The sequence below is a fragment of the Rattus rattus genome, chromosome 1 (assembly GCF_011064425.1).
Source record: "Rattus rattus isolate New Zealand chromosome 1, Rrattus_CSIRO_v1, whole genome shotgun sequence".
NCBI classification, from domain to species: domain Eukaryota; kingdom Metazoa; phylum Chordata; class Mammalia; order Rodentia; family Muridae; genus Rattus; species Rattus rattus.
The window spans coordinates 1,953,669-1,976,675 of record NC_046154.1 but is presented as its reverse complement, the minus strand read 5'-3'; the positions used below and the strand labels follow the sequence as shown (position 1 = coordinate 1,976,675).

Genomic DNA, 23,007 nt, shown 5'->3' with positions numbered 1-23,007 from the left:
TATAGGCTGCAGAGTCAACCACGGAGCCCTGAAACTTCAGACTACAGTAGACATCCCAGACCGACTGATCTGAGGCCTCTAATCCCAGCACTCTGGAGGCAGAGGTAGGTGGGTCTCTGTGAGTTCCACACCAGGTAGAGTTACATAGTAAAACACTGCCTTAAAACATCATCATCATCAACAACAACAACGACGACGACGACAAAATAAATCAACAACCCAGAAGTCTAAGTTATTTGAACCTGAGTGGACCCAGCTGTAGAGATCTATCGAGTGAGTTTAAAAACTAGTGACGCTGGTCCTCTGAGGGGCAGGACTGGCCTCCAGCAGAGAGTTGTTGGAGGCATAGATTCCTGTGTTAGCAAGCTGCACAGTCAACACGGCAGTTTCCCAGCATCCTCTGAGGCCTAAGTGTCTGAAATGGGTTCCTCAGAAGCCAGTCTCTGAGAAGGCTGTCCTCTGGAGGCTAGCCACCAAGGTGGGCCTGCTGCGGTAGGAGGCCTCCAGGCATCTGGGGACGCTATTCTCCAGGGTGTTTGGTAAGGCATAAACACTGCCAGGGCAGCTGAATTTGCACCACCCCCTGGCTAGATCATATGCAGGAACCTGGCATGGTCTTGTCTTCACCCCAAAAACTCATTAAATCAAGCCCTTCCCATGCCTGGGTGTGAGTTACCCCCAGGAATACAGTGAGCAGATTTACCTTAAAGCTGGCTTTCCTAAGGGCAATCTTTCTTCTTTTAAATACTTTTTAAAAACATTGATCTGGGCTAGAGAGATGGCTCAGCAGTTAAGAGCACTGACTGCTCTTCCAGAGGTCCTGGGTTCAATTCCCAGCAACCACATGGTGGCTCACAACCATCTGTAATGGGATCTGATGCCCCCTTCTGGTGTGTCTGAAGACAGCGTCAGTATACTCATACACTTAAAATAAATACATACTTGCTTCAAACAGTTGTTGGAATCACTTAAAAAAAAGATCTATGTATGTATGTATGTATGTATGTATGTATGTATGTATGTATGTATGTATGTATTTGTGCACATGTTGAAGTTGGAGGACAACTTCTGGGAGTTGGTTTTCTCCTCCTGCCATATGGTTTCCAGTCTTGGCAGCAGGGCCTTGACCCTCTGAGGCCATTTTGCCTGCTTGAGACCTATTCTTTTACTGACACTTACCTATACATCCTCTGTGACCACCACACAGACTTGTCTAAGGCAGCTTTGTGGGTAGACAGCCAAGGGGGAAGGGAAGGAGACACAGCTTGGTGACCAAGGGGAAACGATGGGACACGTTTCCAGGAGAGGAGAAGCAGAGCCAGCGTAGAAGACGCTCAGGTGTGCTGGGGACCTGACAGGTGCCCCGCTTGAGACCAGGCATTACACGCGGTCACCATTTCACCATTGCTCCTGTTGCAGTCACACAGAGAGAGGGTGACTGAGTTACACATGGAGCCACAGGCCTGAGCAGATCAGCCTGCAGTCATGCCCTCTCTGCGCTTACACTTGGGGAAAACAACCACACAGTAAAGTCAGAGAAGAAAGAGCACACCGTGTGCTGCACCCTTCGAGGAAGACACACAGGCATGGATAGAATAGACAGCGCTGAGGAGGAGAAGGACTGACACCTGCACTTCAAGGAGAATGTGACCTGTCTTGGGGTCCCTGCAGCTGCTGTTAAGTGGCCTGGCAGCTGGAAGTAACATGCACACCTGTGATGACAGCACCTGGGAGGCAGAGACAGGCAGCTCTCTGTGAGTTTGAGGCCAGCCTGATCTGAGCGGCAAGTTTCTGCCAGCCAGCATCTGTCTTCGTTAGGGTTCTATTGCTGTGAAGAGACACCATGACCACAGCAACTCTCACAAAGGAAGTCATTTCCTTGGGGCTGGCTTACAGTTCAGAGGTTTAGCCCACTGTCATCATGGCGGGGGCATGGTGGCATGCAGACAGACACGGTGCTGGAGACGGAGCTGAGAGTCCTACATCTGGATCAGCAGGCAGCAGGAAGAGACAGAGAGACTTGGACTGGCTTGAGCTTCTGAAATCTCAAAGCCCACCCCTCAACGGCACACTTCCTCCAACGAGGACACATGTCCTATGCCACGAGGTGCCATTTTCATTCAAACATCCACACATTGTCTCAATAAAATGAAATAAAATAAAATAAAAAGGGTCTGGAGGGGTAAAGGTGGTGGGTAGGAGACATGGGGAGGCCATCACAAACTTTCACTGGATGACTGACCTTTCCATCGGGTGGAAACTTCTGGGCCTTGGGACCTTGTGCCACAAGGCTAGGAAGGGTCAGTCACATGCCATGCAAGCAGAGGGTCACTGGCTAAATCTAAGACCAAGTGTGGTGCTGGGCTGCTGGGTTTAGTCTTGACTGTGCATGGCCAGCCCTACCCTCTCATTGAGCCTATGACAAGGGCAGTGCAAGACAAGATGTGGTGAGGATTCTGGCAGAGAATAGATGTGAAGTCTGGGAAAACCAAGGCAGGTGTGTGTGTGTGTGTGTGTGTGTGTGTGTGTGTGTGTGTGTGTGTGTGTGTGTGTGTGTGTATGGGTGAGGCATCTCTTTGTCCACTAGGGGAGCTCTGCAATCCTCTCTCCAACAGAAATTAAGTTGGCAAGCCTCCGTGCCAACTCATGCAGAGACTTTCAGAAGTTCCCAGTGGGTTTCAGGGTAGAAACAGAAGTGCCCCTGAGATGCTGCCATAGTGCCAGGGGTCCTGTGGTTGGCATGATATGAGAGGTTGATACAGTGTCCAAGGTTCCACTAGTTTCTTCCCATATCCTCCCCCTATCCCCAAACATCCAGAATAGGTGGGAAGGGATGAGAGATGCTTCTCTGGGGACATCCTGGTGGCCACGCACTGTCTTGATGAGTTAAACGTTTCTATTTCTACACTTACATGCCTTGTGCTGGGCTTTATGCTGAGCATGAAGCAGGCGTGGGAGGCAGCAGGAGTCCAGCCTCAGAACCTGTAGCCCCCACCCCCACTGCCAGCCCCTCCCCCAGAGAGTCAGGAGAAGCCAGGGCTTTGTGTTTCTTAAGATCCCTCTTACCTCTTCATTTATCTGAAGGTATAAAAGGCCCTGTAAGGACTAGGGACATGGCTCAGCCGTTAAGAGCACTGGCTGCTTTTCCAGAGGACCAGATTTGGTTCCCAGCACTCACAGGGCATATCACAACTGTCTGTAACTCCAGTCCCAGGGGATCTGACACTGTTTTCCGACCTGGATAACTGTGTTGCTTACTGAATAAGAACAGCCAGATGACAGGTAGGGAGGGTCATTAGGACTAAGAGCTAACCTGCTTTCCACTCACCAAACTCTGAGTCCTGGCAAGAGGTTCTGTCTGCACAGGAGAAGGAACAGGGTCTTAAGAGACAGCCTGAGAACACCCCAGGGAAACCGGAACAGGCTGTGTGTGGGTCGCATGCCACGTATAGGGTCATCTATCATTGCTCTTCAGTGTGGCTCCTTGACTGAGTGCTTGGGTTCCACCCTCGGCAACACAAAACACGGAAATAGAAATGTTCAGGAGTTCAAGGCTTACCTGGGCAACAGAGTCAGGCCCTGCCTCCAAAAAGGGCTCTGTGAGACTATGGGACTCCATTGTAGTACTGCAAGTCACAAGGGGGAAGCATGCCCCAGCTCTATCCTCTCTGAAATGGGATCGAACCCACTCCACCTCCAGATGGACAGTGAAAGGCTGGGGCTGAGGGGGGGTCAGTGCACGGAAGGTGTCAGTTAATTTCGTTGCTTCTTCAAAGTGGGCCCTTCACTCCCTCCCAAGGAGAACCGACAGGTGGCGCTACTGAGGAGAGGGTGGTGACAGCTCCGTGGAAGCCCAGCTCCCTGAAAGCCAGGGAATCCTGGAGTCAGGAGTTGAACAACCATCCTGCAGACGCACGCAGAAAGAGAAGGTAGACCAGGGTCCTGTGGGGTCACTTGGAGCCCATTGGCTAGGACTGGAGCCTGAGTCGGGGGACACCTCTCCTCACACTGCCCTGTATCTCCAAGCCAACCAGGACTTGTGGGCCTGAGCATGGGCCAGCCTCCCCCGCAGCCCACCGGCCAGCCTGCCTTGGGCCAGCGTGGTGGCAGGCCCGGCTTGCTCCCCGGGGAGTCTGCCGCCAGGCCTGATGGCGCTAGCGGAGGGAGGGAGGCCGCCAAGCTGTCAGTCTGGAGGTGCCCCTCAGAGCTCCTCCTGGCTGGAGCAAGGAGGGTGGGCCGGTTCCAGAGCTAGGCTGTCAGGGCCTTCACAGAGACGAGGCCGGAGAGGCCTGCCTGACAGCTCGCCCACCGAATTAGGACCATTTGCATGCTAATTTCTAGCGCTCCAACGGGCTGGCAGGCTGGCTGGGGTGTGTGGAGTGTGCAGAGAGGCGCACACCTCCCAGCCCGCCTGCGAAGGAACAATGCTTGACTGATCTAGCTGCGTTAACGAGCAAATTATGGTAATTTTGTTATTACAAATGCATAGAAATTTCTAAAGCAGGCAGCCATTCAGGGTTCCTCCCTGCTCCTCCCTGCTCCTAAATACCAAGTCCCCTGTTTGTACACATAGGTCAGTCCCTGCTTCAGGACTGTGATTTCCAGGGGCCAGGCTTCTCTTGGAGCCCTTCCAGGGAGGTCTAGGATGAATAGGACTGGAGCTGGTCACCAGTCAGGCATAGATCCTGTGGGCAGGCAAGCCTCCAGCTGCTGTGTTCCTCAGACCTGGCCCTCTTTGTGTCTTCTTTGCCTCCTGGGGCTACCATTCCAACAAAACCACTCCCTAACACCATGTTCAAGTTGGCTTCCCTCCAGTCTGAACAGAAACATGGGTACTTCTCTTCAAAGAAGGTTCGAGCTTCAGGGTCATTTGGTCTGTGTCCGCACTGTGAGCTGGGCTCAGCAATGTGGAAGGGCCTATGATCCGATGAATGAATGAATGAGTGAATGAATGAATGAATGAATGAAGGAAGGAAGGAAGGAAGGAAGGAATGAGAGTGCATATGAGACAGCCAGAACATGGCTCACAAACAAGGACCCCACCCAGCTGGCTTGTTGCAATGAAGCAAAGCCAGTTCCAGTTCCAGTTGGCAACCTCGCCTGGGGTTTGCAATTGTCCACTGTTGTTCTAGTGATCCTTTTGGTTGGAAGTGTGTTTCTGGAAGGATCATCTGGGATGCATCCAGAGAGGCACTGTCTTGGGGGTTCTCAGTTCCCAGCTGCAGTGGGGAGGGGTGTGGCCATTCCAGGAGTGGGGCTGGACACCAAGGCAGTGAGGTTGCCTCACGAGGGCAGGGTGGTCATGTGCCCAGCACTACATGAGATGTTCACAGTCCCCCCCACCCCCCTGTTCTGTGATCGGGATTTCGGGCCAGCCTGATGTGGCTCAAATCCACCTTGGAGGTTGGTCAGTTACAGGCCTCTCTATCCACTATGGAGGGTGAAGTTATCGTACAGGAAGACTCACTTACAGGAAGCCTGCTGTGGGGAAGGTCTGCTTCTGGTAGATAGGGAAGCAAGGACCCAGACAGTGCCTGGAGGCAAAGGCCCAACTCAAATGGAGGCTCCAGGCTGTGGGTCCTGGTCTGAACTTTCTGTTCGTCTGATTTTCAGTTGGGTTACCACTTCCAGAAGGTGCTGAACCCAGGGAAAGAACACAATCACTGCATTCTGTCCAGCTACCTGACTCCAGGTAAAAACAGAGCTGGAGGAAACAAGGGACCCCCAGTGCCTCAGGTGCTGTGCTCCACTCTGCTGGCCTGGAAGGGCCAGAGTCTATATCCAGTGATCAGAGCCACCGAGGTCCACAGGAAGGGCTGAGGCGATGGATGGGGACATGAAGGCAGGCTGGCTTTCCTTAAACCTCCTGTGACTCTGCCCACAGTCTCTCCAATTCTTAGCTGGGCAGTCCAGGCCTCTCTGTCCACAATGGAGGGTGAAGTTATTGTAGGCTGCACGGCGGTTCCTCTGGCCCCTGAGAGGTGTGCGTTAGAATGGACTCCATCTGCACTCTCCAACCCAGGCCTGCTTCAACCCCCAGTCATGCTTCTCCAACAGGGTGGACTTCCCACCAAGGACAGGGCCCAGAGCCGGGCCTCTCTTGAGACAATGCCTGCCCAGCTGCCCTTCCCTGACAGATTTGCAGAAGTTTGCTATGTGGTGGGCCCCTTGAGTTGTGGAAGGAAGACACAGGATTCTTTGCATTAACCAGTTTTTTGGTTTTGGTTTTTGGCTTTTTGCCTCACCGACCCCAGTAGCTCATTCTCAGGTGCTTTCTCTGTATGAATCCTTAGCCGACGTGTTCTTGGAAAAGTGGGACATTCCCCAAGTTTAGATGCATTTGGCTCAGTCCTGGCCCTCCACATAGACAGGACACATCTCCCAGGTCAGCCCAGGCCACAGAGCTTCTCTGCTGCCTCACAGAGAAAGCCACTTCCAGATAGGAACACAGTGTGATTGAGAGTCAAACTCCACGTGGGTGAAATCCTTCCCTTGCCATCCCCACTTGCTGTGTGACTCTATTTTTTTTCCCCTGATTCTCGGTTTTCATTTCTGTAAACTGGGGCCAGCAACCATGCTGGGAGGTTTGGAAACGGTAAAATTCTGTACAAATGGGAAGTCATAAAAGAAGTCTCAAGATGGTCCCCGCTGTTCTGTACACTGGTCTGGCAGGACAGTTTCCAAAGAGTGTCTGGGCTGGGATGTTCTTTAGACAAAAGAATATAAGGAGACAGTTGCCATTTTAAAAGCCTCCATTTCTCTCTCGTGCTCTTTCTTGCCTCTCGCTTCCTCCATGCGTCCTTTCAAGCCTGGCTTTAAGTCTCCCTGTAAGACCTTTATTTGTGACTCCGCACATAGACTCCTTATAAAGAAAATTCATTTGTTCAGGGTCACCGCGTGGTTTTTCATTAAAAACAAATTACCCACTCTCAGGGAGGACATCTGGGCTTCCTGGATCCCATTAATGACTATATTTCCAGCCTCCCCGGCCTGGTTGGGCTCCTCTTGCCTGTCACCCTGCCGTCCAAGCCCCGGGAGGCGTCCGACACTGAGAGTGACAGTCAACTGAAAGGGAAGACATGAGGGGTGAGGGAGAGGCGAGTCCCCCGGGAGGAGAAGGAGGGAAAAGTGAAAAAAATAAATAGCTCAAACAGAGGGTAACAAGGGCCATTGTTTCCGTGTCTTCCAGAGAGCAAGTGTTGAAGGACCAGCCCAGCGACCCTGAGCCTGGGCTGCATCCTGGCTAATAAGATAAGTGAGGGAGTGGGAGTGTGTTATCCACCTAAGTTCTATCTAGATCCGGCGAGCATCTGCTGTGTGTTGGGGCTGGGCATAGTCCCTCTTCCAAAGAAAGATCCAGGCTGGGGCTCACCCCGGAAGCAGGGACCTGGGGTTGAGCTGACCATGGGCCGGCAAGGCCCTGCCTGGGGTGCATTCAGGGGGAATTGAGGACCTATATAACAAATAGGTACCCTGAGAGAGTACGTGTCAGTTAGCCTAAAGCAGACCCGGGGTGGCATATGGACAGGGAGAGAGGAGGGAATATCCCAGAATCTGAAATGCAGTTCCCCAGCCTCCCAGCAGCAAGGTCTTTCCCTGGCCAGGAAGGAACTGTGGATCAGGAAGGCTGTCTGGAGCATCAGAGGAATACCAGGAAAGCCACATTCTTCCCCTGGGACCAGCGTCTATCAAACATGCCCTCTTAGTCTCCAGGGACACCAAGGCTGGGTAAGCCTGAGATAGGAATTCTAGACCTCGCTCAGCCTGGATGCTCCCAGGTTGCCGGTGGGGGTAGGGACGTCCACACAGGTTGTCATTCCACTCTCGCAAGGTGCGTTCAGTAGCACCTGGGTGACAAATGGGCATCACCTCCCTAGACGGTCAACGCCATGAAGGTTAGCGGGTAGTGGTAGGAACATGGAAGTCTGGTGTCATTTAAGAACACTTTTCCCCTGGAGGGCAAAAGTTAAGCCCTACCGACTCCCGCTGGGAACCCATAGGCTCTGGACTCTGGAAGGAAGTGTCAGGTGTGGTGGCCGCTCTAGCTGACAGAGGACAAAGTCTTAGAAACGGGGTGGGACTGTGGATTCCAGCAAGCTAAAGAGAGACCTGAGTACAGACATGGCTCCGGCCCTTTCTGTGTACCGCTGTGTGCTGGCCCCTCGTTTGCTCACACACGGACACCCCCACTTCCCTCACTGCCTTGCTGGGCCCCTCCCATGCTTAGGGAGAGCAGCACGGATGCTTCTGAAGGCTTTGACTGGTTTTTACTTCCCCACCTTTGAATACGACAGCGGTGTGCTCCCCATCTTTACAACCTTCTGTAGAAGCACCTGCCCCCCTCCTCTATGCCTGGCAACCCCCTGGGCAGGCTAAATCCTGTTCTGTGTTCCCAAAGCCCCTGGGCTTATGTGACACCACACCTGTTCCTCTGCAGGCCCTAAATGACGTTCCTATGTAGATGCTCAGTAAACTGAAGGAAGGAGTTGGGGGCTGCTGACACTCCATTATCTGAAGACCTTGCCTTTATTCATTGTGGTCAGTGGGGTGTAATGGGAAAGAGGGGCTTTCTCAAACCCCTTGTCCCCAGACACACAGGTACCTGTGAAGGCCCCTTTCCACCTTACAGCACAGTAATTACAGCACATTATTAATTTCTGCTCTAAAATTACCAAAAGCTCCCATCTAGACACTTGCTTGCCACTGGGGCCACGTGACTGTGAGTGATGTCCGCTATGATGAGCCGTGATGTCTTCGCAATTACTGTGCGGACTTTGGGAACTTTCACAGAGTGAGACAATCTAGCCTAAAATTGTTTTCAAGTGTGATGAAATTTTTATGAGCATTAAATGTGTAACAGTTAATAAAAGTTAATGTTGCAATGTGCAGACATTTCCCATAATGTTTATTAATACTCGCCTGCCAGTTTCCTTTTTGAATTTAAGGGGCAAAGCACATTTTTCTTCTAGCATCAGACTCTTGTAAAGCCATGGCAGGGGAATAAACCTTTGGCACAGGGCCCGTCTGGATCCTGCACTCCTGTTTACAATCTTGTGGGACATCCCAGGGTGGGCTACCTGTAGGATCTTCGGTCTGGCAGGGGCTAATATACATAGATAATATAAGAAAGGTGGGAGGGAATTGAGCAGAAGAGAATGTGGGTCCTCCGTTTTAAGCGGGCAAACCACTGATGTCCAGTGGACACAGGCTGGTGGACGCTCTGGGCTCTCCAGCATGAACGGCCAGGGAGCGAGGGCAGGAGAGAGGTGGTGGGGTTGCCTGGCCCGACTGTAGCTTCTTCTATCTCACCCCATGCCCAGGTAAGCCAGGCCTGTGTCTGCTGTTCCTCATTTGCTCCTAGGCCAGACTCTGATAACCAGAGAGAGAGCTGCCATTGGCCCTCTTGGCTGACATTTTGGCAAGCAATGGTTCAGGGAGGCATTCACGGAAGGACTGCCTTGAGTCAAGCTGTTTTATACTGTGGGGCCAGGGTCTAGGGATGGCCTCCCTCCTCAGTAATGGATTCGAGTCTAATCTCTCTCATCGGGATCTGGCTTGATCATCAGGACTGAGAAGCTGAAGGCCCAATGTCCGACAAGACCATCCACTCTCCCTAGGGCTCCATGTGCCTCCTAAGCTCTTCTCTGTACCGAGCCCACGCTCCAACTTCTCACTCAGCAGGGGAGGGCCTTGAACACATCAGGCTCTACCTGCTCCTTATGTGTCTAGAGTGCAGATCTCCCCCACCCAAATGCTTCCACCCTTTCTAAAGCAAATCTTGACTGTAGCCCTACAAGGCCATTACAACCTAGTCACTCTATTGTCTTGTCTGTCTGTCTGTCTGTCTGTCTGTCTGTCTGTCTATCGTGGAATGCACATTCATATGGGTGCATGTGGTGGAGGTCATGGGACAACCTCAGCGTCACCTCTCAGGAGGCACTGTCTGTCTTCTTGTCTTGATGGCCTCTCACTGATCTAGGGCTCACCCAAATAAGCAAGGGGGCCAGCTGGAATGACAAATGTGTGTGCCACCATGCCTGGATTTTTATAAAATATGGGATCAGAGGATTTAACTCAGGTCCCCATGCTTGCACAACAAGTATTTTACTGACTGAATCATCTTCTCAGTGCCATCCATAGCTTTTAACATAAAACATGGGATTTTTGTTCGTTTTTTTTAAATCTGTCTCCCAAACTAGATTGTGAGCTCCCTGGAGGCAGCAACTGGGTCTGAAATGCCACACTGGACCCCAAACCAGCACTTGAGGTTTCTCAGGAAATGTCTGAAGAGTGCTTAGTCAACAGGGGGTGGACCACCTGTGGCTTCATCCTGTTTGAGTTTGGGTCCCCTCCTCCATTCCTTGCATGGCAGAATGACTAGCGGCCACTAGAGGGCAGCAAAGAGTCAGAGACAAGCAACAGGTGTGCGTTGGGGCCCAGATCCAGCCCAGCCAGAGGTCCAGCAGAAGGCCCGATGGGAGCTCAGTGAGAAAGCTGGTGGGGCCGGAGTTGGATGCAGAGAGCAGGTGAAGGTCATTCACTCTGTAGGGAAGCACCCAGAGGGCCGAGGGAAGCCCGATGCGATGCTTGAGTCTCCTCCAAGTCCTGGCTTCTGCAGGCCTTTACCAAACTGGTCCAGTTCACTGGATTCCAGTCTAATTGTGGGGAAGGGTCTCTTCCCAGCATGGGAATAAAGTGTCACCCACGCAGAATGTATTTTACTTCTATGAGTATGAACTTGACAGGAGTCTTGGCCATATTCTGGCAGAGTCTAGCCCCGCCCCTTTCGCCTGGCTAGTAGAACTCAGGGAGAAGAAGATGGCAGCAGCATGTGGTGTGGCCCAGCAACTTTAGAAATGAAGCCTGAAGCATCCATGAGCTGGAGAACGAAATAACACGCCTTCCCGCCGCGTGACAGTGTCCAAAAGGAACTCAACCCAGCAAACACCCTGGCTTGAACCCAGTTAGACTGTCTGGGGCTTCAGACTCCAAGAACTGGAAGAGAAAACGTTTCTATTCTTCTAGGTCCCTGAGTTGTGGTAATTTGTTATAGGTACAACAGGAAGCTAATACACTTAGGTTGCTGGAGAAGACGTGTCTGGGTAGAGGAACAGAAAGGTGTGAATGAGCCAGCCAGGCTGGCAGAGAGGGGCTGAGAAAGCCACAGGGGCTGATGTCAGAGGAGCAGGCCTGGCTCCTGCCCCGCCCACACTTGCAGCTTGCATCAGACTTCCCGTCTGGTTCCAAAAGCTCCTTCTTTCTCTCCTACCACCTCTCAAGAGAGTGAAAACTGTCATTTCACAGGGCACCTTAATTGCAAGGCATTTAGATAATGTCTTCCAGTCCTTGACTACTAGTGACTATTAGAGCGCCTAGGACCACAGGAATCATAGGACCATGGGGACCAGCCATAGTCCTTGGTGCACACTGCTCTAACATGCATTCTTCTCTCAGCCTCTGCATCTGTTGCAGCCCAGGGGAGATGAGGTCATGTTAGCCCTCTGGTACTTCTTCCGAAATCTCCAAAGCAGGAGCTAAGCCAGCGCCCGGGGAGGGAGTCCCCGCTCCCTTGAGCGATTCTCAAAGATGCGCTCCTTGTTTTCAGATTCACTGAAGCCAAAGGGCAGGGAACTCCCTCCCCTGCAGGCCCTGGTGTTTAAGAGTTCCAAATGCCATGTCAATATCTGTTAGGTTGCACAAATATCTCCAGGCAGGCATCTGGTGCTAACTCACCGATCAAGACACGGTGGAATCTTTGGTGCAAAACTTCTGGCATTTGCTGAGACCTTGATGGAAATAAAAACTGAAGTCTGTCTCCACCCTTAGCTGATAGAATACGTGAGCCTTGCTTTCTCCAGTAAAACTGATCTGCAAAGGGCTGCCGAAAGGGAATCCACAAACCCCTCAGAGGAGCTAGATGCCATGTTCTGCAGACACGAGGATGCCCTGGGGCAGGAAGCATAGACAGTACCTCAGCAACACAAGGCCAGGAAGCAGGACAGGCCAACAAACTGCCACTCAACGCAGAACTCGTTAGGCCCGCCCCCCACCTTTTCTCCCACACATCCCAGAGTTCAACTGCTCCAGTGTGCCTTGGAGACAGTCCCTCCTCGGGGTATCCTGGAAGCAAATGCTATAAATGGACGTTTCCACTGTACGTGGGAAACAGTGACAGCCAAGCGTTTCGCAAAGCCCATGGAGGCAAAGAACCATGGGGTTTCTACTTCCCCTGCAGATTGTACCGCAGGCCCACAGCAAGTATGGGAGACTGATTTACGCAGCGAAACCATCCATCCCAGTGTGGCCACCTCAGAGCAGAACAGCTCCCCCGGAGTCCTGTCAACTGTTTTCTCAGAACATACCAACAGGCCCTCCATGGCTGTGATAACTGGACCCCATCAAGTAAATACCTCACGGGCTTAGAAACCAGAGAGGTTAAGCAGCAGAAATCTGAACAGATTCAAGCTCAAAGCCCCCGGACAAACCACGGCAGAGCCACGGCGAGGTCCCTAGAACCCGGCATGTGAGGATCCCGGGGTGGAGCCGTGATGCCAAGACTCGTTGGCAGATGTGATCAAGTTCATCTACGAATGACCTTGATAACACCCCCCCCTGGGCCCAAAGGCTCGAGTGCCTTTACATGAGTGAAGGGAAGGGTGATGGAGTCACTTGGCCTTGGAGTGGTGCATCTGGGTGAAGCTGGACGAGGAGAGAGGCAGCCACTTCCCAGGGTTTGCCAGGGAGTGAACAGGGCCAGCGCCAGCATTTTGTCCCAGTGATACAGATTTCAGACTTGTTACAGAAACCGGAGAGAATGCTTCGGTTGTTATTCTGAGCACTGCATTTGGGGTTGTCTTCTGTTTGTCACAGGAAATTAAAATGCAGGCCTATCTGTTTTTCCCAGCCTCTGTCCCCTAGCCGACACCCACAGAAAGTACCTAGAACCTGCTTGGTGCTATGACGGCACCCACAACTGACAGGGTTCCAGTGAGAGCCGTGTGCGCCACGTGGCTGACGGGACAGAAAACGCTAGCCACCGCCGGTGGGACCATCCTGGAAGGCGCCTAGTGTTTGTGCTCAGACCTGAAGAGTGGAGCTGGATTTCAGCAGATCAAGGTGGGATGTGGTCCAGGGTGTGGAAGAAAGGTCCCTGAGAGATCAGCGATCGACTGGGGACAGTGAGGGCTGGGAGGGGAACCCACAAAGCAAGCTAGGGCAGACCTTGGCAAGACATGGGGCGCGGTTGGGTGGGGCCAGGCCATTGCTCTGCTGAAAGGCAAAGGGCACAGGTCATCCGAGAAACAGGTTTGGAGACGATGTAGAACCAGGACGTGACAGTGAATAGGACACTGAGGCACAAGGACTAAAGCATTAAGTGCCGTCCATGGTGTGGGAGAAGAGAAAGCTCAGAGACGGCAGAAGGAAGAGAAGGGGCAGGAAATAGGGAGGGGAGGAGGGAGGGAGGGAGAGAGGGAGGGAGAGAGAGAGGGGGGGAGGGAGGGATGGAGGGAAGGGGAGAGAGAGGGGGGAGAGAGAGAGAGAAGGAGAAGGAGAGGGAGGGAGGGAGGGAGGGAGGGAGGGAGAGAGGGAGGAGAAGAAAAAGGGGGGGGGGGGGGGGGGGGGGGGGGGCGGGGGGAAGGGAGGGAAAAGGGAGGGAGGGGAGGAGAGAGGGGAAAGAGGGAGGGAGGGAGGGAGGGAGGAGGGAGGGGGAGAGAGGGAAAGGGGGAGGGAGGGGAGGGAGGGGAGGAGGGAGGAGGGAGGGAGGAGGAGAGAGAGAGGAGTTTAGGGCTCTTGGGGCAGGCTCCCCAACCACAATTCTTGTTTCCTTCCTTGGGTGCCATCCCTCTGTGCTGGAGGACTGGGTCCCAGGACCATGTGCCCATGGCAGGAGACTTGGGAGATTGTGCCCTTGCACGGTCCTGCGATGCCTGCTGCCATCTGGATTACTGCATGAGAAGCACCCACCATCCGGCAGGGGCCTCTTCCAGGCCCATAGCTATTTGTCTGTGGGGCCTGGTAGCCAGGACTGGGGGAATGGCCAGGGTCAAGGGTCACTGTTTGGATAGGCCAGGAAAAGTTCAGCTTCTGAGCTTGGTCTCTGGAGAAGGGGAAGTTTTCTGGGAGGGCCACCGAGGTGGTCTCACCTTCACAAGTTCTAACTGGGACCAGGACTCAGGGCTACTACTGCAAGTCCCTTCTGAAAAGCCAGAGTTGTAGAGAGCCCATAGGTAGCACAGCACCCTATGCTGGGCCACCCTCATTAACAGCTTCCTGCAGTCCACTAACCCCTTTAGGTCCCAGCCATTTAGAGAAATGGGGGTTATATCCTCGAGCTAACCCATCCGACAGAGTTCTTCTCTATAAGCACAGAGAAAGGGGTTTACTTGTTACAAAGTGCTAGGTAAATGTGAGGGGCCGCTCTCCCCTGTGGTCTGCGACCCCAACTGCTAAAGGTTTGGGGCTGACAAGCCCAGGTGTGTGTGGGTGGTGCCCCATCACCTCAGCGTGTGCCGTATTTCTCTGGCATCTGCCACAGGCCTATACTTGCTGTGGAAAAGGCAAAGCTCTTGCGGTGCAACCTGGCAGGCCTCCCTGGTGTTGGCAAGGCCCAGGACAAGAGTGCTCACAGAGGCCATTTCCCATATGTCTCATATTTAAAAGGCATAAATCAAGCTAACAAACCGTTAAATGAAATATGCTCCATCCTCCTACCTTGTTAAATACACTGTGCACACAACCAGGCCAGAGTGGAATTTTGAATCCTGGGCTCCTTGGCATTCTGCACCAGGGTGTGCAGTGTGGGGAACTCCACTTGCCTCTACCCTTCCCTGCTTGTTATGACATGAGGCCCAACCACCCCCTCTCTCTAACACGCACAAGCCTTATATACCTGCAGGATACTTATGTTAAACTCAAGCTCATTCAAGTCCCCATCAAGAACCCTCAAAGGTTTACAAATCGGCCATTCGGGCACACATCAGCCCCAAGGAAGAACTGAGGGGGCTCTGCGCCATTTGGCAGGAATGAGCCCCTTGGTCCACAGGATGAAAGGGGGATGGGGGACAGAGATGGTCCCTTAAGGAATGGTGATCTCTGTTCTCGGTGTGAGAACTGCCCCCAGCACTGGTGGAGAGACAGGTTTTCTTCGTGTTCAGTGTAGCCTCAAATGACAAAGTCCATCAACAACCCACATGTCGTAAAAATACATGGTGCCACAGCTTACAGGATGAGGCCATCATGATCAGCTGGGAGGGGGCTGTGGTTCGTGTGCCACAGATTGGGGAGTAAAGGAGTTGAGGGAGGATGGGAGGTTAAGGGAACACCCTCTGGGTTCTGGCACCCAGAGTGGCTGACAAGAGACTTAGTGTCAGACAAAGACCTACTCCCTGATGTCCTCCCCAGGACAGCCACTGCTCTCCTGGCCCCACTGCAGACCCAGCTACAGAAGAGGCTGGGCCAACCTTTGATGACTTATTCAGGTCGGCTTCTCGGAAGCACGGAGGTCACCCGGGCTGCTTTGGGGCGGAGGTGCCCTCCCACGGCAACCCTGTCTGCTGCCTGCTGTGGAGACGCCAACCGTGCAAACTCACCAGGCACCATCCCTGTCAGCGTCGGTGCAGAGTAGCTGCCCTGTCCAGCGGGGGGGACGTGCGGAGGGTACCCCGGAAGGGTCGTGCTTGCCAAGTCTCGGCCTAAAGAATCAAAGCAACAGAAGACAGCGTCTTTACAGCCTGCTGTTCAGCCACAGCTCCCGGACAGACTGCACATTTGTCTCTTCCCGACTGTGAATACCAGCACGCCCTACTGCCCATGTCATACACCACACCCGAAGAAACATACGCACACGCACACACACACACACACACACACTCAAGCACACATACAACCACAAATATGCACATGCACACACACACAAACACACACACACTCAAGCACACTCATACAACCACAAATATGCACATGCACACACACACACAAACACACAAACAGGCACACAAGCACACTCGCACATGCACATGCATGCACACACTAGCTACCCTGGCTCTACTTGGCAAGGTCGACGAAGCTAAAACTGTGGTCCATCTCTGAGAAATCAGAACCCCTCGGGGAGCCGGGACAATGGCAGTGCACACGCCAGGCTGGGTACTCCTCAAGTGTGACTCTGATTGCTCCACCTCCATCCACTCTGTTGCTTCTGATTGGTTCTCACCCTACCCTCTTCCCGCTACAAACAGCCTCTAACCACTGCTTTTCAAAGACAGGCTCGCACATCTCCCTCCCCCATTCCCAACAGCCCGTGGTGGGAGCACCTCAGATACCCGGCTCCACATCTGGCCTGTACTGCACTTCCCCTCCAAAGACTCAGGGCTGTGGGTTTATTCAGTGAACATGCAGTGTGCTTTCCCCAACACCCACACTGCCCTGCTGCTGGCACATGGAGGTGAAGGCCCTGGCCCTCAAGTGGAGAGAGAGTCAAGCTCCCTGCAGACCCCAGCTCCTGGAGGGCAGGATTGTCTCATGTCCATCACCATGGCCCTGCTAGAGATATGAGAATCCACTAAGAGTCTTTCGCTTTGTTTGGGCATCAACACAAGAAGAGTGCTGAGCCAATGTCCCTTCTAGTGCCTTCTAGAGGCTACCCCACTTTACAAGTCTGTCTGAGGCTACCCCACCCCCAAGTCTGCCAACTCTCCAAAACTTCAGACAGTCCCAGAAAGGAGCCTTCTCTCTCCCATGCCTATCTCCTCCCTGGCTTTGGGCTGGGCGCCTTGGCTCAGATGTGTTTACACGAGATGATGGAGTTAAGTCGACGCCCCAGGATTAGCTCTGGAAGTCTCTCATCCTCAGCACGAATTGCACCTAAGCAATCCTCTCAGGGAAGGGCAAGATGAAGCAGGAAACTCAAGCCTGCAGGACTGGGGGTGGGTGGAAGAGGTTTGCCCTGGTAAGGCTTACGGTATATCTCTGCAATGTGGAAACTCTACCTCAGTCTTTGTACCCCAAGGTCAGAGGGCACAGTGCTAATGGATTTTAGTGAGAGAAGCCACTCCATTGGAGAAGCCCGTGCAGTCCCCTCCACGTCCGTTCACAACGAGATTCAAGAGGGGCTCAGGAGTCTCTTCACGGTGAATATTTTCACCATTTTGCAGATGGAAAACAGACCTGGAGGAGGAAGGGGGACAACTGGCTTGGGTCCCTCTTGCACTGTGGCAGAGCAGATGCCTCAGCCCAGTGCCTACACCAGCCCAGGGTTCGCTCATCCCCAGTCTTCTTTACAGCATCAGTGACTGGGGTTGTGGATGAGGGAGAGCTGGGATGATGTCTTGGGGGTGGAGTGGGTACCATGGAGACAGCACGGGGCCTGATCTGTCAGAAGCTGGTGTGTGAGATAGTCAAAGTCAAGGGCTTTCTCAGGAATTGTGGGAGTATCTCCACCAAGCAGGGAGCATTTCCATCAATCAAGGGATCATTTCCACCCATCCGGGGAACACCTCCAGCCCTGTCCTGGGTCCCAGGTTCCCACCTCATGATGACAACTGCAAGCAATGAACCCTTGCAAAGAAATTATGAAACTCAAGGCTCCTGCCATGGATTCTGAAAGGGTTAATTCCTCTATTCTTCAGCCTTAGGAGCTAAAGTAGTGATAGGATCCCTTTCTTATAGGAAAGTGAGATGCCCCAGGTGAGCCAGGGACAGAGTCTACAGGGTTAGCTAATCTGTTCACACCTTGCTATGGGACTGTCTGAACTTCTGACCATGAGGCTCGAAGTCCCTCTCTCTGCTGGGACTCTATCCCCATGACTCTCTGTCTTCCAGAAGGAAATTCAACCACACAGAATTTATGGTGAACATATTTTTCTGGAGTTTAAGACCACAGAGGGGGTGCTGCACCTCTCTGCTGGGAAGACGGGAGGTGCTGTGGGGAAGCCACAGGGCAGGCTTCCGGATGTGCTCAGGGGTGCCTACGGAAGCTCAGCGAGTCTGAGTGAGGCTGGGCTCAGACTCCTGGACTTCTGCCTCCCAGAGCCAGCTCATTCTTCCACAAGTGTCTGCCCTTTGGGCCTTGTTTGGTCAACAGTTTTTGCTGTTGGTACACACACTTTACAATCTTGATCCTTCAAGCAAAGGTTCAGAAAAATCGGAACCTTGGCAAAGCACTCAACTCAGAAGGGCAGGAGGAAAAGCAATAAAAGCAACTTGGGGAAAGGAGGAGGAAGGAATCAATAAGTGGACGGCAAACAGAGGCAGACACGGCAGGAAGAGTCCTTGTTTGAAAGGACCAGGGAGTCTATAGTCAAACCACTCTGAGCATGCCCAGGCTCCTCTGAAAAGGCCAATAAAACAGCCAGACCCAACAAGATTTAAAACAAACCCCATAGAATTATCAAGATACAGAATGAGGCACGATATGACTGAAACGACAGAAAAAATAATATTTATAAAGAAGAATATACACTGCACATTATAAATAGGAAGTTCTCAACAAAAGGTTCAGACTTCCGGGAAAACATAAATTACCCCAATTAACACAAGAGCAGCTAGAAAATACCAACAGCCTAATAATCCTGGGAGCAGCAGAACAAATGTCTTTATTAAAAAAACAAGTGCCTTGCCCACTTAGCTCCATGAGCGAGTTTTTATTTGTTCTTATTTGGGTAAGTTGTTTTAAATCTCCAAAAGATACATTCTTAGGTTATTAAATGGTCCAGTCTATAAACCAAGAGAGCCTGTCTAATTCATTCCACCAACAAAACTCTGATGTAAGCACTTAACCGACAGAGGAGAGAAATCAAGAATTAAAGGTTAGTCTCACGATTCATTCATGTGGTTCCAAGTTCTTTCGTTCCTGCTGTATTAACAATGGTTGTATATGTCCACTACTGCGCTGGCTGAGCGATGCTGGGGGAGCAATGGTGGGCTATGACCAAATGAGTTTGAGTCTAGGTAGGTGAGCATGGTTCAATACCAAACCATTTGCGAGAGCTGCCCATCACCATAAGAAGGAAGGAAACCCGCCTGGCTGTACAAAAGAGATGGAAAAGACATCGGCCACCATTCAAGACTCATCCTTACATGTCGGTAAATAAGACTCAAAGAACACTCCAATCTTACACTGATTTTAAAGTGGTCAGTATTATATTTATACTCCGTTGTTTAAACACAGGGAAATTCCTATCAAAGTCAGGAATGTGACAGGAGAATTTATTACCCATATTATCGTGGAAAATTATCCTGAAAGTTTCAACCGATACAATAAGACAAGAGGGGTAAGCGTGGGATGTGGGAACATGGCAACCAGATTACAGTTAGCTGGGTTTGCCTTGGATCTGGAAAATCCTAGGAAAAGCACTTCAGCCAGTGAAAGAGTTGGAGGGGCAGCCAACTAGTGGAGAGATGTCCAGAAGTTTCCATTTTTAAAGGCTGAGTACCTTCCGCCACCTTGTAAGTTAAGAGACTTCTGCTTGGTTTTCGGTGGCCTCCTTAGTCTGGGCTCTCCCAGCTTCACCCACTCCTACCAGTCCCTACCCCCACACCTTTGCACAGGCTGTGCCCCTTTCAAGCAGCCTTCTTTCCGTCCTACCCATTCTGCATTCAATCCAACCCCCAGGTCACGTCACACACAGGAGCCTGCTCCTCCCACGGCCTTTCTAGTCTTTCTGATGGTTGTTTCCTCCAAAGGCTTCCCCGTCTACCATCCCAGAGCAATGGAAACACCCCAGGGGGGAATGAACAACACTAAGGTTATGAAATTTTACTGACAAAATAGTCATTACAGAGACACTCTCAATATATCGTCCTAACGACTCCGTGAGAGGAAACTGAAGGAAAGAGCAGATACATAACCCGTCCACAGCAACACATCCAGTAGGAAAGAGAGCTTGGCTTTGAGCCCAGGGTTCTGAGCCATAGCCTGGGCCTCTACAGATAGTGAGAGGTGGTGGGTGGGACCATGGGGAACAGGGAGTGAGGAAGGGTGGCTGGCAACTGAGAGGGTGGGTTGACGAGTTAAGCAACAAGACCAGGTGATCTGGTGACACAGGAGAGAGAGAGAGAGAGAGAGAGAGAGAGGGAGAGAGGGAGGGAGAGGGAGGGGAGAGGGAGAGGGGAGAGGGAGAGGGGAGAGGGAGAGGGAGGGAGGGGAGAGGGAGAGGGAGAGGGAGAGACAGACAGACAGACAGACAGACAGACAGACAGACAGACATGGCTGTCAGTTCCCAGAGAAGGAGCTGTGAGCGCCCCAGGGTTCAGCTGTGTGATGCTGACATTCAGTGACACTGTGGAGGGGGAAACATGAAGACCATCCAGGGCCCTTTAATCCTAGTCCCAGCTCTGTTTCTGCCTCTGTGGGACCCTGGGCAAGTCAGACTACAGTCCACTCCTGGCTCAGCTCCCCAACTTTAGGAACAAGTCTCTGCTCTTCAGCCTCTCAGAGTCCCTGAAGCTCATGCTGGCCCAAGGGTGCACCCATGTGACAGGCACGGGGTGTGAGTGTATTGTCAGTGCTTGTAGCCTTAATTTCCCCTGCAGGTGTAGAGTGCTGCCCGGAGGGTCACGGGTGTGCCCTGGGCTGCTGGCAGCAGGTTCTCTCCAAGTACAGCCTCAATGGGGCATGGTGCCAGTTCCAGCCTTGCCTGGCATCTGCCATCGTACTGGGCACATTCCTTTCCTCCCCACCAATGGGCCCTGTGAGAAGCTGGCAAATGGTGATGTGTGTTCTACAAGGAAGCCTGCCACCGAGCCTCTCAGTTCCTGGGTGCTCCTTTGTGTTACCGGTGAACCCATGTTTTACTCAGAGAAGGCAGCTCTTGATGTGTGTGAACCTGGGTGTGGCCCTGTGCATATCTGCTGTCACCATGAGAACATGTCCCCATACCCTCTCATCTGTGAAGCAGGGAGACAGAGCCGAGCTTGACTCATCCTCCCCTAATTCAGCCACTTGGCCCCAAAAGGCATGAGCAAGACAAGTGGCTGCTGGCCTTGCACTGCAGTGTGGTCTGCTAAGCCATTGATGACTGATACAAATGTTATACGTGTGACCTGTTCTGCTTCCTCCTCCTCCACTACCATCTCCACTACCACCACTACCACACCATCATCACCTCCACACCATCACCACCTCTACCACCACCACCATCACCACCATCACCTCCACTACCACCACCACCATCATCATCACCACCACCATCACCACCACCATCACCATCACCACACCATCACCACACCATCACCACACCGTCTGCAATGCTGCGATGGTACTGATGACGTCAGCACATTTGCCAGTAACTGAGCAGGATGAACTGATTGGGTTCCTGACACGTAGAACTACAGGTGAGCACACCTTGTCCGACTTGTAGCCTTCTCCTGTGAGAATAATCAAGCCCTAGCCTTGCCTATGAAAAACAAGGAGTTCTAGGGACTCTGAAACTCAAGATGGAACCTTGTTCTTTTCAGCCATGAGAGGAAGGGAAGGATTGGTACCTACCCCAATGTACCACTGAAGAAACTGAAACCCAGAGGTCTCAGAGGACATAGTAGGAGCAGGAAGGGACTTCACCTCAGGTGTCCTGAGGTCTAGGGACTCAACTCTTGCTAGATTATTCAGTGTCCCCCATGAGGAAACTGGCCTCCCAGATGCTAGGACTTCTGTGGAAGTCTTTTTAATTGAAAGCGTGATACCTGTTCATGACTAGGAAACCAATGGGATGGAGAGGAAGATGGGAAGTAGAACACAGTTCCTCACCTCCAGCCAGGGGTGAGGAACCTTACATGTGGTGTTGGATAACACATGAGCCTTTCGGAAAAACAGAATTGAGTGAGTAGACTCTGAATAGCACTCGGGAGAACAAACTCCACGTGCATTTAAAACAAACAAAAGAGCCACACCGGAGCTGGGAGAGCAGCAGAAGTCCCCTCAGGCTAGATGTAAGGAAAGGCCACTAACAGTGATTCCAAACCAGAGGCTTGCCTGCACGCCGCCTCAGCCAGGTAAGTGTAAACACGGCTTAGACCTTCTTTAAAATCATGCAGACAAAGCAAGCAAATCAACAAAAACTGGAAAATTATTATTATTATTATTATTATTATTATTATTATTATTATTATTATTCGCTTTAAAGGATGGATGTGGTGACACACGTGCCTTAAATGCCAGCACTTGGAAGGCAAAAGCAGGTGGATCTCAAAGCCAACCTAGTCTACACAGTGAGACCTGTCTAAAAAAAATATGGTTTTTATTTAAAAATTTTAGAAAGAGAATAAAACAAAGATGACCCGCAGTAAGGCAGAAAAATGTTTGCAAATTAGGTTTCTCATAAAAGGCTTCATGCAGAACACATAAAAAATCAGAAATTAATAAGAAAAGAGAGACAAACTAATTACAAACGAGCAAAGGACTTTCATAGCACGTGGATAGAAAGGAACAAATGTAAATCCAGATCAAGCTGCTCAGCGCCATTGGCCATTAGGGAAATGAGAATCAAAGACGCAGTGACATCGTGCTTCTCTCCTGCCAGGACGGTTGCATTAGAGAGACAGATTATAACCATTTTTCGAGGAGGAAAACTGGAATTCTTATCTCCTGTTGGAGGGAATGCAAAATGCTGTGTGGACTTTAGAAAGTCCGGGAGTCCCTTCGAAGGTTGGACATAGAGTTCCCATGTGACAGCAATCTCTGAGTTGTATGTGGGACCAACTAACTGTCCCTGGAAAACCCATAGGTAAGTGTTCAGGGCAGCACCCATAGGTAAGTGTGATAGACAGAAAATGGAGACTGCTCATGTACCGACAGCAGATGAACCAAGAAAGTCCAAGTTAGATTCCAAATGGCTGACAGAAACTCTTGGAGGGACAATGGTTGTGTGTGTGTGTGTGTGTGTGTGTGTGTGTGTGTGTGTGTGTGTGTGTGTGAATTTGGATGAACAGGTGAAAGGAAGATGTGCACCTAGGGAAGGGAGCAGGGTCGGACAAAGGCAAGCCTAATCTGACCAGAGGAGCATGGCCGCCAGA

The 23,007-nt window shown here is 51.8% G+C and overlaps 1 protein-coding gene across 3 annotated transcripts in view; it reads right to left on the bottom strand.

Annotated features, from left to right (window-relative positions):
• Window positions 1–23,007, bottom strand: part of Pax5 (paired box 5) — a 176,598-nt gene that overhangs the window by 18,306 nt on the left and 135,285 nt on the right. For all 3 annotated transcript variants that reach the window (XM_032887050.1, XM_032887067.1, XM_032887058.1), the window contains exon 8: window positions 15,591–15,692. In XM_032887050.1, the coding sequence (XP_032742941.1) occupies window positions 15,591–15,692 (102 nt within the window). The remainder of the gene's footprint in view (window positions 1–15,590; window positions 15,693–23,007) is intronic.